The sequence below is a fragment of the Haplochromis burtoni genome, unplaced genomic scaffold (genome assembly GCF_018398535.1).
Source record: "Haplochromis burtoni strain Fernald_Lab_line unplaced genomic scaffold, NCSU_Asbu1 Contig_51, whole genome shotgun sequence".
Classification (NCBI taxonomy): Eukaryota; Metazoa; Chordata; class Actinopteri; order Cichliformes; family Cichlidae; genus Haplochromis; species Haplochromis burtoni.
Window position 1 is genome coordinate 71,967 of NW_024582412.1, and position 15,541 is coordinate 87,507.

A 15,541-nucleotide genomic window follows, 5' to 3' on the forward strand; every position below is an offset into this window, starting at 1 on the left:
AGAACTCCTGCACAGTGTCTTGCAGACTGCCGAAATATTTATTGGATCATCATATTTTGGGCTTTTTTCAGTGTTGTTAAATTGTAATTTTCCCTCTCCCCCCTGGAGGAAATTGGTAAAGCTTTTGGTAAATTAGATTAAATTTTCAATCCATATTTATTCTGATAAGTTGCTTGGGAAACTCACAAACTGTGAGAACAAAGTTATACTAGCAGTTAAACAAGATGTATCCAAAATTATTATCCTTCCTTATATATTTTTTTCACCTTAAAAACACGGCCAGACGATGAGGTTGGCATATGTAGAAATAAACCCAGTGGCACAAGGCTGCATGATTTAGTCCTAAAAGCTCAGTTTCCAATAACTTTTTCCCCCCAACATAGTTTTTTTAATGGCTTTAATGCATACAGTTTCAGTGAAACTAATGAGCATTTTCAATTTTGCTAAACTGTTATAATTCTCATCACTTTTGCAACCTGCTTTTATGATTTGAAAGCAGTTAACGACAACCACACATTGATTTCTAAGCACCTATAATTTTACTCATGTATCCTTCATTCTGATATATTAGTAACACTCAGTGCATACATCAAAGTACAAATTTTAGTGTGGAAAAAAAAAAAGAAAAATATATTTTTTTTGTAGTTTTAAAGATATTTTTTTAATGCTCTCCTTTGATTCTTGGGCAATGCTGAGAGTTCTCTCGCCAGGGACAGGAACGGGTGCTCACAAGTACTGTGTCCTGTTTGCAGAAACCAGGCGAGGGGCAACCAATCAGAGAAAGGTGCATTTAAACCAAGAGTAAACTTAAAGGGGCAGGATCTACACACTGTACTTCAGACAGTAGATTTTTGTTTAACTGCTTCTAGTGGAGTCCATCACTGAACAGAACATAATAGGTCCCCTTTAAGATGAGTTCATATTGTTTTCTTGTCATTCACACCATTTTTTTTTCCACTCACTCCCTTGCATTCACATATTAGACACACAATCAACAACTCCCACCAGCTTCACCACCAATTCTTGTTGAATTGAAGTCATTTAACTTGGTGGTTTGATGCTGCTGGGATCCTGGGTTTACAGGTAAGAGTGCTCAAACAAAAACTCAACAGTGGAATGAACAACACTGTGTGACACGAGTGCTTTGCCAGGATGTGGAGCGAGACATAAAATGAGTGTAAAAAAATGGTTTAAAAAAACAAAAGGTATGATTTGAGCAGCAGGTAGCCTTGGGTGATAGCAGGCTGAAAGCTTTCTCCTTAACCTCACTCTTTTATCCTTCTGCAGACAATAAACAAACGAGCCCCCTGATATGTCTATAACTTTGGAAACTGGGGTTGCCATGGTATCTTTTTTAACACAATAGCGCAACAACATGGCTAGCTCAGGTAGGGAGCGAATTGGACAAATGGCACAAAGTGCTGAGTCTAATCTCTTCTTTCTACACTACAACAAAAAAGGACAGAGTGTGCACAGGCTCTTACTTTTACAAAGCTCTACCTCTGTTTCTTTTTGTTTTCGTGAAGTGCAAACACTTATCATCAGTATAAAATTCAAACCCTGCAGGTCACCATGTCTAAAGCATCTCTATCCAGCCTCCACACACAAACACACATCTTTTTCTACCTGTTTTTCTCCCACACCTACTCACTGCTCCCTTGTGCAGTATCCATCTTTATCAGGCTAAAGCAGGGGCTATGCCTGCCTGCCTGCCAAGCTCACCAGAGAGATGTCGGTCAGCAGCATGTTCAGGCTCTCTGGGGGATCCTCCTCATTACTCTCCACAACGCTGTCATTCTGGGAAAAGCAGGACAGAAGCAGAGGAAGAGGATCGGAAGATGGAAAGGTGAAAGAGAAAGAATGGGATGGTGAAAACGGAGACCAAAGACAGAAACAAGGGGTGTTTGAGTTTGATTCAAGTGAAAGTGAGAAAGCTTCTGAACAGATGTTAAACACAGATGTCTATTTATCCCAAAACAAAGCCGAACTGGGTTTGGCGAATGTTCCTCATCTCCTAGAAAAGGGAAAGACGTCATTTCTGTTCGCATTTGCTTGCCAGTCTCAGAGGATGGCAAGCAAATAGGACACGCACATACACAACCACACTCACTTCATAATGTCTTCTTTCATAAGCAAAACACACATGCTGCGAAATCGATAAAGAACCATCAGCTCAGTTCAAAGCAGGATTTGCAGGCTCAGTCCCACTGGCGTGGTAGAGAGGAGGTAATTTGCAGAAGATCTGTGAGCGATTCCAGAGCAGAGGAACTGAGTTCAGAGAATTGCTGCCCTTCATTTAACTCTGACACTAAACCAAAACAAAAGCCCCATCAATTTGGCTTAATTACCCCTCCTTGCCGCATGTGGAGCACTTACGGCCAATTTATTTATCATAAGAGTCAATCGACTTTCTACGCGGAGAGATGCAATTTTACACTGTAAGCAGTCAGAGCCTGCTGCATCCGTATGTACAGTTTGTATGATTATGCTTAGCCACAGTTACAATGCACAGCAGAAACATTACAGTAGGTACAAATGCAGGAAATACTGGGATGTTTGTCGCCTGGGAAGACTGCTGATTCTCCAGTTTTAAAACCTAAGCAGTTATGCAAGTTATACCATTCGTGCTGGTGTAATGTCTGCAACCCACTGCTTTATATGTTGATATTCCTGATCATCTCTTCCCTCTTGACAAACTGCGAGCCAATATTGGTACTACATGCAATCTCAGTCTTAAAATCTTGAATTTACATTACATTAAATTGAAAGGCTCAATAGGGATGTAATGGTCAATGTCATAATACTGTGATAGCAAAAGTATCAATGGCGTTGAGAAATGTGACACTATAAAACAATATGTTTAACAGGCAAAAGACTAGTAGTCTGAATTCAGCCTAAGTGAAGTAAGGCAAAAGAAAGTGAGATCTACAGAAACCTAATGAATCCTTCCATCATCCTGCTGCACTCCTTCAGAACAGTGAAAATGGCAGATGCTGGTGTTTTGAGGGCACGGATGTAGGAGAGAGATGGTTATGGAACTGTCTGCAGCCGACATCGCAGATGCTCATGACATCAAGACTGTGTATCAGCTTTTATAAAGTCTCTCATGCACACATGATATAATGAAGCATTGCACAGTGCGATGAGGACTCAAAGACCAACACATAAGTAATGTTGTACTGAAAGACTTTGCAGAGTGATACCAAGGAGTTTGTAAGAGACAAACCTGGTCCTGTTTTAATTGTTCATTGTCCAGGTGTACAGCCAGTAGGTTGTTTTACTTTTACTGGAGGTTGTTGTTTCAAATTGACTTGACTTCTTTGTTTCTTATGCTTGCCATCTTTCATAACATGAATGATATTATATGGAAGGTGGTACTAGCTAGCCAAATCTCTTAAAGGAATGTAAAGACACAGCACCTTGTCCAGTGGTGTGTCTGAAACCTGCTATCTAGCAACATCACACACTAATTTCTTTTTGTCATGATCACAGGTGTATACAGGTCAGTCGTAGGAAATACTTTTAGTGCCTGGTGTAGCTCACTGTCCTCATAAGTGTCAACTTGATGGAACAGAGAGAAAAATAGGAAAAGCCATGCTGGACTTCTTGTTGTCTAGCCTCATCATAAGGCCTCACTCACACTAGAGTGGAAAAAAGAGAAGAACCTCAGTGTTGCCAGGAAAAACCTGTGGTTGGTGAGTGATTGCACTGAATGTTTTAGCTGTCTCAGACTGATTACATGTACAGTCGTGGCCAAAAGTTTTGACAATTACATAAATATTGGAAATTGGAAAAGTTGCTGCTTAAGTTTGTATAATAGCAATTTGCATACACTCCAGAATGTTATGACGAGTGATCAGGTGAATTGCATAATCCTTCTTTGCCATGAAAATTAACTTAATCCCAAAAAACCTTTCCACGGCCTTCCATTGCTGTCATCAAAGGACCTGCTGAGATCATTTCAGTAATCGTCTTGTTAACTCAGTTGAGAATTTTGACGAGCACAAGGTTGGAGATCATTATGTCAGGCTGATTGGGTTAGAATAGCACACCTGACATGTTAAAAGGAGGGTGATGCTTGAAATCATTGTTCTTCCACTGTTAACCATGGTGACCTGCAAAGAAACGCGTGCAGCCATCATTGCGTTGCATAAAAAAACCTTCAGGGACAGATTGATCTTCTGCAGAAAGTATGGTGAATGGACTGCTGAGGACTGGGGCAAAGTCATATTCTCAGATGAATCCTCTTTCCGATTGTTTGGGGCATCTGGAAAAAGGCTTGTCTGGAGAAGAAAAGGTGAGCGTGACCATCAGTCGTGTGTCATGCCAACAGTAAAGCATCCTGAGACCGTTCACGTGTGGGGTTGCTTCTCATCCAAGGGAGTGGGCTCACTCACAATTTTGCCCAAAAACACAGCCATGAATAAAGAATGGTACCAAAACACCCTCCAACAGCAACTTCTTCCAACAATCCAACAACAGTTTGGTGAAGAACAATGCATTTTCCCGCACGATGGAGCACCGTGCCATAAGGCAAAAGTGATAACTAAGTGGCTCGGGGAACAAAACTTTGATATTTTGGGTCCATGGCCTGGAAACTCCCCAGACTTTAATCCCATTGAGAACTTGTGGTCAATCCTCAAGAGGTGGGTGGACAAACAAAAACCCACTAATGCTGACAAACTCCAAGAAGTGATTATGGCAGAATGGGTTGCTATCAGTCAGTATTTGGCCCAGGAGCTGATTGAGAGCATGCCCAGTCGAATTGCAGCGGTCCTGAAAAAGAAGGGCCAACACTGCAAATACTGACTCTTTGCATAAATGTCATGTAATTGTCGATAAAAGCCTTTGAAACGTATGAAGTGCTTGTTATTATATTTCACTACATCACAGAAACAACTGAGACAAAGATCTAACAGCAGTTTAGCAGCAAACTTTGTGAAAACTAATATTTGTGTCATTCTCAAAACTTTTGGCCACGACTGTAGTTGCGGTGACCAGCTGGTTGAGGTTGAGGGTGCTGACACACTAAGAGTATATTCATTAACACACAGATGGCTTGGGATCAGATGGTAAATAAAGTTTTGTTTTCTTCTACACTTCAGCTGTTACACGCAAATTCCAAGTTCGTCTGGAGAAAGAGTTTGTGACAAAACAGCTCTATCTAAACCAAATAATAATCCCTGCGCTTCACCTGTGTCTCAGTTCTCAGGTCCACACACAGACCCCATCAACTTCTAACAGAAGAGTTTCATAAACATACCAATTCTTCTTCAGCCTCCCCTCGTTCATTTGAACTGCCACACTGTTTTCACAGAGAGAAACCTGCACTTATACTATATTACTTTCTGATTATGTGTCCTTATTTTTGAGCCCCCTAATTGCACTGCTCTCGGTAGAATGTTGGTCATTAATGAAATAAACTAACTCTTTCCTTTTGTTTATAAATTTATAATTTATAAATCTAACCCATGGATTCAGCCCAGTCTTTGGCTGAGAGAGTCCACCTGATGTGTGGATTCTGTGCAGCCCCATTAGAGATTTATCACAGATAATCAAAGTATTGTGGAATACAGATTGCATGTAAGTGCCAACTTAACCTTGTTCAATCGAAAACTGAAAGACTGGAATGTTTTCTTCTGACTTCCCAAACTGAAGAAATGACTTGAAAAGCAGCTTCCAGATGAACAGAATCAGCTTTCTGGCCGTGGTCTCCAACCATTGTTTTCCTTAGTGTGACTGTAGACTACGGCAGCATGTTTTTTTTTCTATTAGGAATTTACAACATCCTGTATAATGTGTAACAATGATCAACTGTGCACAGCACCTATTTTCATTCCCAGCCAGATGATGCCCCTACATTGTTCAGCTCTTACCATAATCAAGCTTTTATTGTGTAGCCTAAATCTAGCATGATGTTCTATCTTCAAAAGGAAACATAATACAGTCTGGTCCTGTCCATCCACAAATCCATGTTTTTGCAACTTATTCAGGTCCAAGTTGGTGGAGCAAGACTCTAAGCAGACATACCAGGACCCCATCTCTCCCCAGCCAGCTTCCTAAGCTCTAACGTGTGAATAGGAGGCAGGATGTCCTGCTTGTATCCACAAACCAATGGTAATATTTTAATGTTTAAAATGTAAATAATGTTTAGTTAGAGTGTTCAGACTAGGTCCACGAGGTTCACGTGAGGGTAAGGGTGGGGGTTTGGCAGTTAGTTGTAGGGTAGAAGTTAAGAAGTCAATGAGTATCCACACTATTATAAAAACATGTGAGCATCAGAGGGTGTGCATTTGTATTCACTTGAGTATACCATGCTTTGACTCTAGTTCAGAAATCTACTGTTTTTATTCTCCCAAACCCACCCAGTCACCCATGGGCCCAAAACAGCACCAGAAGACACACACATAGATGCAAGGTAAGAATGCAGACCACCACGCACACACCCAGTATCTGTCACACATGTAAATGTTGCTTCTCAGAGGGGAAAGTATAAAGGCAGGCAAAACCCATCCTGGGCATCTGAATGAGAAGGACTGTTTGGTGAATAAATCTGCAGACAGTCGACAGCTTATCTCCGCTGTCAGCTTAGAAACTGTGTGTATGTGTGTGCAGGTTTGCGTGTTCGTGCGTGCAACCACTTATCTTTATCCAGCCAAAGACCAAGATGCTGACACACTCACTACATGCTTACATATTTGTGTTTGAGTTGCTGGCATCTGTAGTGGGATCTACTGTAAATTGAATTGTGCAAAAAGCTTCCTGGTAAACTAAAGCTGTGATTAAAATGATGCAGACAGGCTCATTGTCCCTTATCACAAGTACATTGTGATCAATAACAAGGATAAAATCAAGGAATCTGGTATATTCCATTGCAGGGTGTCTCAGAATGGCTAAATCCAAAGTTTTAGTCTTTGCCCGAGAAAAGCAGCCTTTAACTACTTGGCAGGAACAGCAATTTCCCATGTGGAGCGGCTGCAGTATACTATAGAAAATATTAGGCTCATTAGGTTAGTGTCATATAATAAATGCAATGTAATGACCATTGTCATTGTTGCCTTTTGGTAATAACACTGCAGAGAAAAATGAGGGGATGTAATATTTGCTGAAAATTCTTAATAGAATTCCTTCAGAGGAAATAGACCTGGTGATAGTTTGTTGAACTTTTGTCTTAGTGACAGGAATCTCATTGAGACTGAAGCTGAGGGCAAAACAGCAACCGCCATTGGGTGGAAAACGAAGCCAGTGAGGACATGACAAAAACTATAGGAACTGACTCATATTTAAAGCCTCAAGTGGCAATTAGAGGAACTAAAAACTGTTAAAAAGAGTTATAAATATTCTGATTGTGAAGTTTATGGTTAATGCTAAGCACCATTACAGTCAAGCTCACTTTGAGTGACAAGTACGTGCATACGCAGGAAGATGTAGATTGGTGTAGCCACTGTGGGGTCACCCACCTGCACTTTAGTTTTGTGAGTTAGTGTTTCTGACTTTCTGAAACCAAAACTGAACATAATTAGACAAGCAGGTGATATTATAAACAGTATAAAAGTTGAATGGAGCCTCTGATTCTGAAAAGTAAAGTCAGCTATGACTGGCAAGTCATTAGCCAATAAACTCCAAAACAGGATTCTGAAACCAGTAGGTGACATCATGGCAGCTACGGCCATAATTTATACTGTCTGTGATTTAATTAATGCTACAAAGTTTGGCTGTCAGGCAATTCTTTGAAAAATACTTCAAAGGCACCGAAACCCACAAAAACAGTCAAGATGTCCAGTGAGACCTAGCAGCCAGCAATCAGGTACAGCGACCTGTGTGGGGACATGTGTGACATAGTCACTGTTTCATCCCCAGTGACTTCGTTCATTGGCGAAGTACATGTGATCAACACTAGCATATACATTCAGAATCTTAACAACTGCCACATTTTACAAAATGAACTTTATGAACTTTAAACTGGTGGTTGGTCTTGTGATTGTAGTTATGGCAACCAACTGGTCCCCCAAAGGCTGAGTGTGCAACACCATCAGCCTCTGGGAAACTATTACTACTACTACTACTTTTCATTGCAAGGCAGTTGCTGCGGTTGCCCAGTGGGAGTCAACCAACCTTCAAAAACATGGTCTGACTAAGTGCAATCGCTTGAGTTACCAAGTACCTATATCGTTTTGCAGTTAAATCAGGATCCTGCAGCAACTATGTCACTACTGGTGGAGCAATTTTTGAATTTATCTTTCAAATCAATGAGACTCTGAAATTAGGTAGTTAATGTGAATTTCTGTGTGTGGCAACGGATTTGATGACTTATTGCCATATAGTCATAGATTGCTCTAACTGTAACTGTCAAGATGTTCCTATTCAATTGCAGACTGATAGCAGAGTGACTCCACCTTATTGATATTTTATCTCCATCTTAAAACACTAAATGTGCTTTGAACACAGCAACCAGAAGCTTGCTGATAGCTACCAATAAGTTTGGTCATGTTGTGGTGTGAAACAATTGTTTTGCCTATTGTGACTGTAGCATTAGCCAGCTTTAGTTGATAACTTATCACCTGTAACAGTTTACACATGGGACCTTGTGGCTCAATAATGCCAAGAAGTTGATGGCGAAATTGGGACATATCAGCTTAAAAATGTCAGTCGTGGATATCATTTTATATAATATCCAGAGCAGTTGGTGCTTACACCCTTTTGACATTTCTTGTTCAAATTAAGGAAAGAAAGAAAAAGGCAAGAAGGAAGAAAATCACTGCAAACCATTTAAAAACACCACAAACCAAGGTGAGAGCTGGAACGCATGCATGTCCGCCTGCCTACGGAGGAACTTAACTCGAGTGTGTATTCTGTATGTGTGGGTCTGTGATGGAAAGCATTCATCATTTTCAGCAGTAATTCCTACCTCCATAATATCTATCAGCCACAGCAGCCTCTCCTACAGAGGGAGAGAGGGAGGGAAGGTTTTTAGGGGTGAGATGGAAGTGAGGGGGTTATCAAGGTGGAAGAAAAACGCAGCCTATCAAATATCAGCAAAAAGACTTTGTAATCTCAGAAGGTAGGCAGCGAAACATATCACTGTTCAGCCAACAAAGTCCACACCAGAAGAGTATCTATTCTGCAGTAGAAACTGTAATAATCCACGGAGACATATCACACTACCATCTCTGTCTTTCACACTAAGCCAAGAGAGACAGAGGAGTGAGCAGACGGCCAAACAGGAAAGGAAGCAATTGCAATACAAACAGCCAGACAGCAAGGCGAACTAGGAAAAAAGGAAATACTCCAATCCATCCATCATATTATATGCAGCAGACTAGACTGCTGCTTTGCCCTCAAAGTGTCAGAAATAAATAGTAATAGCAGCAGGTTCAAAATTACTGTAAGTATTTTTTAAGGAAATAAATTAATTTAAATGTTTTAATGTTGTTTTCTATTGTAAACGTTCATCTTAGTTAAGAGTACCCACTAATTAAGTAGAATCACATAATCATTGCACTAGTAAGCACTACTTACCCGTGCAGAGCTGAGGGTGGTGTTGGTCATGAAGCTGGCTGAAGATGATGTCAGAGTGTCTGGATATGACACCATGGACAGGGAGTCTGGCTGCAGGGCTGAGGCGCCAGCTGCCCCCTGTCGAGCTTTAAGGGCCTGAATTTCCCGTCGAAGGACCAGCCCATCAAAACGCTCCAGGTCCTGTGGCGCAACCAGGCCTCGTACTTCAGACAGCAAGGAGAACTGAGGGGAGGAAAGTACAGAGAAGGAGAAACAAGGAGACAGAGTGATTTGACAGACTCTGTTGGGCGACTGATCTTTAATTAGGATTAAATCCTTTTTTTTTTTCTAATGGTAATGCTATCATCTGGAAAATGTTAGAACAACAGTGTCACTGTTCACAGTGAAGTTAGTTTTACATCACCACGGACGAACAAGAGGTCAACTGAGAAAGAAGCCCCTGCTCCACGATCAAAGCCAAGTCCCTTTTTGGAAAAAAACTTGTAGTCAGATAAGACAAAGGTTGAGGTTTTTGGCCACAGTGATAAGAAGTATGTTTAGGGAAGAAAAGGTGAGGCTTTTAAACCTATACTGTTAAACATGCTGTTGGATGCAACTTGCTGAGGAACAATTAACCAAATATTACTGGGGGTGTGGACTTGTTTACAAGTTGAAGTAAGTGAATTTATTTATATCGGGCTCTTTAAGATACAAATCACAAGTTACTTAAAACCAACCAACAAACCAACCAACCACAAAACAAACACCCCTCCCCCCCAAAAACCCAACAAAATCCCCCTACCAAAATAACAAAACCACCAGGATTTCAGAGATAAAAATAAAGATAAAAAACCAAAAGAAAAAATAATATCCAAATCCAGAACAAGTCCGCTGATCTTACAGATTGTAGATTGGAGTGTTTTGAAAGAGTGGAGGCCATGACACTTTAGTCCAGATTTAGGGGTGGATATAGAGCCCACATTAGATGACTTGAGAGTCCCGCTTGAGAGTCATATATGGGTGCAAAAGTTTGCTGATGTGATTCACCATTCAAAGACTTAAAGGTGAACTCCAGAAGCTTGAAAGAATTCTGAATAATGGGAGCAAGTACAGTGAGACTGGCACAGGTGTGAGGTGAGAGTGCTTCGAGGATCTGGTAAGGAGCTTTGCAGCTGCTTTTGATCCAGGGAGGCTTTACTGAACAGGTGAAGACTGAGTTACAATAGTTCTGGTGAGAGAAAATGAAAGCATGGATAGAATGAGCATGAACCTGTAGGTTTTGATGTACTGATATTTCTCATCCACTTCCCCAGTAAATACCACTCTCAGGGAGTAGTGAGTGAACCCAGTCCTCACAATAACTGTAGTATTTAAAAATGAAACACTGACTTTGTGCTCACAGCATCATGCAAAAGTCTTTTATTTATAATTTATGAGAAAATAGGTCCACCAATTTATTTAAATACGCAAAAATATGGAAAACAGAGTTCATACAAATCTAATAAGGCTGAAAGTCAATATTTTATATGACCAACCAAGCTCTTAGGCAAGCTTTCTTGTAAATTCTTTTAGTAGTTTTCAGGAATAGTTCTCCAGGCGTCTCGTCAGCAGACACTCACTGTTGCACCTCTCTCCTGACCTCTTATGTACTTATTGATGACAATTTGAGCCAAATATTTCAAATTTGGATCCATTATTCCTGCTGCTGCTAATTTTTAGTCCAGTTTTTTTTGTAATTTAACACATCTCACATTTTCCTCCTGTTTCCTTCCTTAAGAATGGCTTCTTGATTAGGTCACTCTCAAATTATTAGATTTTTGTGACAGGCTCATATTAAAAATTCAAAGATATATTTAAAATTTAAAATTGGTTCTTTGGTAATTGTCTGTTATTTGAAGACAAAACACTGATTAATCTCTTCACTTAGGTGCATTTTTCATCTGTGAACAGTGTGTAAGTGGCTTAACTAAAAACAAACAAACAAAAAAACCCCACAAATAAAAGGCTCAGGTAGAAAGATGGGACTGACAATGAGTGAAAAAGCAGTTTACACTGAAAGACCACTTTAAAAATTACAAGGAAAATTTTGATTTCTTGAAAGCAAAATATAAAAAGCAACGGACAGCTCAAGACTTTTTGCACAGAACTGTACAATACATATAAATTATACATGATAATATTGTAAGTCATGCCACAGTGGTTCTTTTTCTGTGGTTATAGTTATACAGTTACACGGAAAAGGGACAGAACACACAATAAACAAACCCAATGAGTTTTCCTGATATTTTGCTCCTAGACAGTAACAAGTATGTTTTCCTTGATAACACACTCGCTGTATAACTGTGTAGTAAAAATCTGATATTGTAACTAGCCCTAGACTGAACTATTTGAATAATACATTATTTTGATGTAGAAAACCAAAATAAAATTAAACCGTGTATCATCATAACTCTACAGATGCAACCATATACCAGCAGACCATATTTTCTTTCTACTTTAGCTGATCTAGCAGCAACACTCCTGTCATTAACCTGTATTTGTGTTTACGCTTTTGGTGATGCAATGAATATAAAATAATTAAATTTGCAGCTGAGCAGACTGGTAATGACTGCCGGTCAACAGAGTATTTGTGCGCAAATTGCATTCCCATTTTACTGTCTGAACTGGCAAATATGTAAATGAGAACAACTGTGTTGTGAATATGACTTTGTTAAGGTGCAGTAAGTCATTGCAGAGAGCAGAGAAAGGCCAAACACAATCAGACAGGTGGTCTCCTTCCCTTATTCCCTCCCTTTATCTCCTGCTTCTTTCTCTCTAACCACAAACATAATTTGGTTTGTTTAAACAAAGTCAGAAACAAATAAAATGCGCCACTGAGTTTTAGGTTAATTGCTAATAATGAATGGCATTAATCTACGCTCTTAAGTGAGCTGCATCAGCGGCTCTGATAAAAATAGATCCAATGCCTAAGGATAGCAGAGTGGACAAAAGAGCTGGGAATGAGTCACTCCATATGTGCAGTCAGTCGACAACACAGACTGTCTACAATGGCATCAGATCAGCTGCAGTAACCATGGTGAAGCTGGAGCACAATCCAGTCCTGGGCACATTCTCCAGTTAGATGAAAAGTACGTAGTGCATGAGGTATTTGGCTTCATGTGAAAAACGGTGTCAGATACAGAGAATTATGTTAAAAGATTTCCTGCGTGAAAATGAAATGAGGGATTTTTCAGTGTTAGGTTTACCTGTGAAAAACAACCAACACAGGCTGGTTTTTGAAATTACTGTAAATTGTGTGTGTTTTTTTTTTTCATTTGTGGGTTTTTTTGGTACATTTTACACATTATACTGAGAAAACTAAGTGCACTAAGATGGAGCTTCTTTATTTATACATTAGCTTTATTTTGTGGTCACTTTGGCTCATTGAAGTTGAATAAAATCTAGTTTTCTAAATTATTTTTTTAAATGAAATTGCTTTTTTGGTGTACTTGCTCGTACAGTATCTCTAAATACATTAATGCCATTTGCACAGGCTTTCTGTCGGCCCATGATACTGCAGTGTACTTAAGAAATTGGAAATAAAATGTCTTTGATTTATCGTGTTTTTTTATAAGGTGAACTTCTGCAGACTATGAGAAAATCACAACACTTTTAAGAGCTGGGGAGGAAGGAAAAATAAAACAAGCATAAATCTCAGAAGAGCTAAGAAAACTTCAATCCCACACAGAGACTTTACAGGAGAACACAGGCAGAAAATGTATTCTCTTCTGATCTTTCTCTTTACTTTGTCAGACTCACACAAGCCTCCTCATAGATTACCTTTGCGTGCGTGTTCAGCAGCTCAAACAGCGCCATGACCAGCTGCTCCACTCCTATGTGTCCGTCCCGGTACTCCTCCACGTAGTAGACCATGGTCTGTCGCTCCGCCTCTGTCAGCAGGTGGCGTGCCTGCTCCTCCAGCATGGCACGGGATTGATTCACTAGACTGGACAGGGTTACCTGTGAGCCTGCCACACCCTTATAAAAGCCAGACTAGATAAAAGAAAAGAGACAAATGATTGACAAAGGCAATCAGGACTTGTATTATTTTATTTTTAAAATTGATTTTGATGTCTTGTTTATTTATTTTGGTGATGGAGTGAAGAAGCAAGCTGAACTGAAGGGGTGAAGAACAGGTCAGGGAGAGGAGTGGTGGTGGAGGCAGTTAAATACAATTAAGAGATGTTTTAGTGAAAGACGAGGCCATGCCTGATGGAGGAGGAAGAGGAGGAGAAGGAGAACATGGGATGAGATGAAGAAAGAAAACCAGAAAGAAGTAGATGTTACAGAAGTAGGAGGCGTGTTCGAGTGGCAGGAAACAGATCAAGGCAGACATAAGATGTCAATCCCATACACACAAAACTATCCATCAAGCCCTTAATTCCTCATATAAATTATCATTCTACTTCCCTTTTCCAGCTGTCCAACTACCATCTATTATCATTTGCGCTTTGTGGTGCCAGCACCACAGCTTGCAGGAGGACAGATACTGTGCTGTTCACACATGTGGGTGGCGTTTACAGCCTTTATATCCATCTCTGTAGTGCCAGCTGGTTTTTCTGTCAATCATAAAAACTCTCTGGCAACTTATAAATGCCAATATCACTTCTTCCGCTCCTTTTCTCTCACTGTCTCTTCCCTTTCTTTTCTCAGTTATCTGCTAGCCTGCATGCAGCTTTTCTTTAATTAACTCCTTAATCAAAGACAACTTCAAAGTCACAGCTTCAGGGTCTGTGTCTGCCTGTGTTTGTACAGACAGAACCAGGAGAAGGAAACAGGCTCGGCGCCGCCTTCCCTTCCTCCCTTCCTATTCTCTGCCTTCACCTCGTCCTCAACTCTTTTTAGCACTTGACCGTGTGTATCATCGGCTGTAGCTGTTGCAGTGTCCCAATCTCAGCAGAGCCAACAACTGTTTAATGCCCAAGGTGAACTGTGGCACTACCACACCCGAATCTTAATCGCTGCAATGCTTACCGCGAGAATTTCTCTAAAGCGTCTATGTCCCAGTTATTTACCTCAAGGGCACAGTGGATTGAACTGAAGAGGCCACAGAAGGCATGTTAGTCTGTCTCTTGCTGTCACATTAGAGGGCAGATTGGCACTTGAGGGAACTAATGAAATCGGTCATCAGTCTACTGGAGTGGAACACCGGCAGACTCGTGCTAATAACTTCTGCTGGAAAATGTGAGGATGGAGAGAGGCCGCTTTTACTGTAAAGCTGTGGTTTTACAGTTAATGGATATCCGGAAAAGGCCAGCCTGTTCCCTGGACCTGGTCCATCTCTGAGGTCACTCATTGGCAGGGTTTGTTAAATGCCAGATAAACGGATTGGCAATTTTATCAGAGTGACAGACAACAACGGCTAGGACCACAGCCGACATCCAGTCGATAAAGAGCAAATCAGATAAAGTCAGTTCAAAAACTTGCCCATTTAAATGTCACGACCCTTATCTTTGCCAGAACTTGAGTCTGATTTAAAATAGGGAGGAAAACTTGAGAGGCAAAAGATATGAGAAGATGCGTCTCGTTGAGTCAGTCTCTGCTCGTGCCAGGGTCACAATAATGTAGTGTACAGCAGAGTATTATTCCACTACATCTAGTAGACAAGTAGATGCTGAAAACAATGAGCAAAATGTGTATGACAGCTCCACATGGTTGTCACACTCCATTCTGTACCAGTCTAAAATCTGGGTGGGGAATTAAGCAGTAGAACAATCTCAGCTATTAAAAATTATTCTTACAGTTTTCTTTAAAAGTGGTTATATGCTGTTTTCTGGAGCTGAACCAATATCGGCTTAAAGTGACCAGTCACAGACATACTGGTATCGGCGTATATTTATTATCTGATAGAAGAACATAATTAAAAATAATAATTTAAGCATTAAAATAACAACTGAAAATCCCAAAGAATGTGCGAAATACACTACTGATTTATAAGCTAAGTGTTAGGTTCATCGCCAGACATAACTGCTGAAAACTACACAGACTGTATATCAGAGATGAA

General features: G+C 40.3%; 1 protein-coding gene across 4 annotated transcripts in view; it reads right to left on the minus strand.

The window, feature by feature from the left end:
* whrna (whirlin a) overlaps nucleotides 1–15,541 on the minus strand; it is a 212,298-nt gene that overhangs the window by 27,575 nt on the left and 169,182 nt on the right. For 3 of the 4 annotated variants that reach the window (XM_042220570.1, XM_005921732.3, XM_042220571.1), the window contains exons 6-9: nucleotides 13,318–13,530; nucleotides 9,520–9,741; nucleotides 8,909–8,941; nucleotides 1,723–1,797 (exon numbers count right to left, since the gene is read on the minus strand). In XM_042220570.1, the coding sequence (XP_042076504.1) occupies nucleotides 1,723–1,797; nucleotides 8,909–8,941; nucleotides 9,520–9,741; nucleotides 13,318–13,530 (543 nt within the window). The remainder of the gene's footprint in view (nucleotides 1–1,722; nucleotides 1,798–8,908; nucleotides 8,942–9,519; nucleotides 9,742–13,317; nucleotides 13,531–15,541) is intronic. The other variant, XM_005921733.3, reaches the window with a different exon arrangement.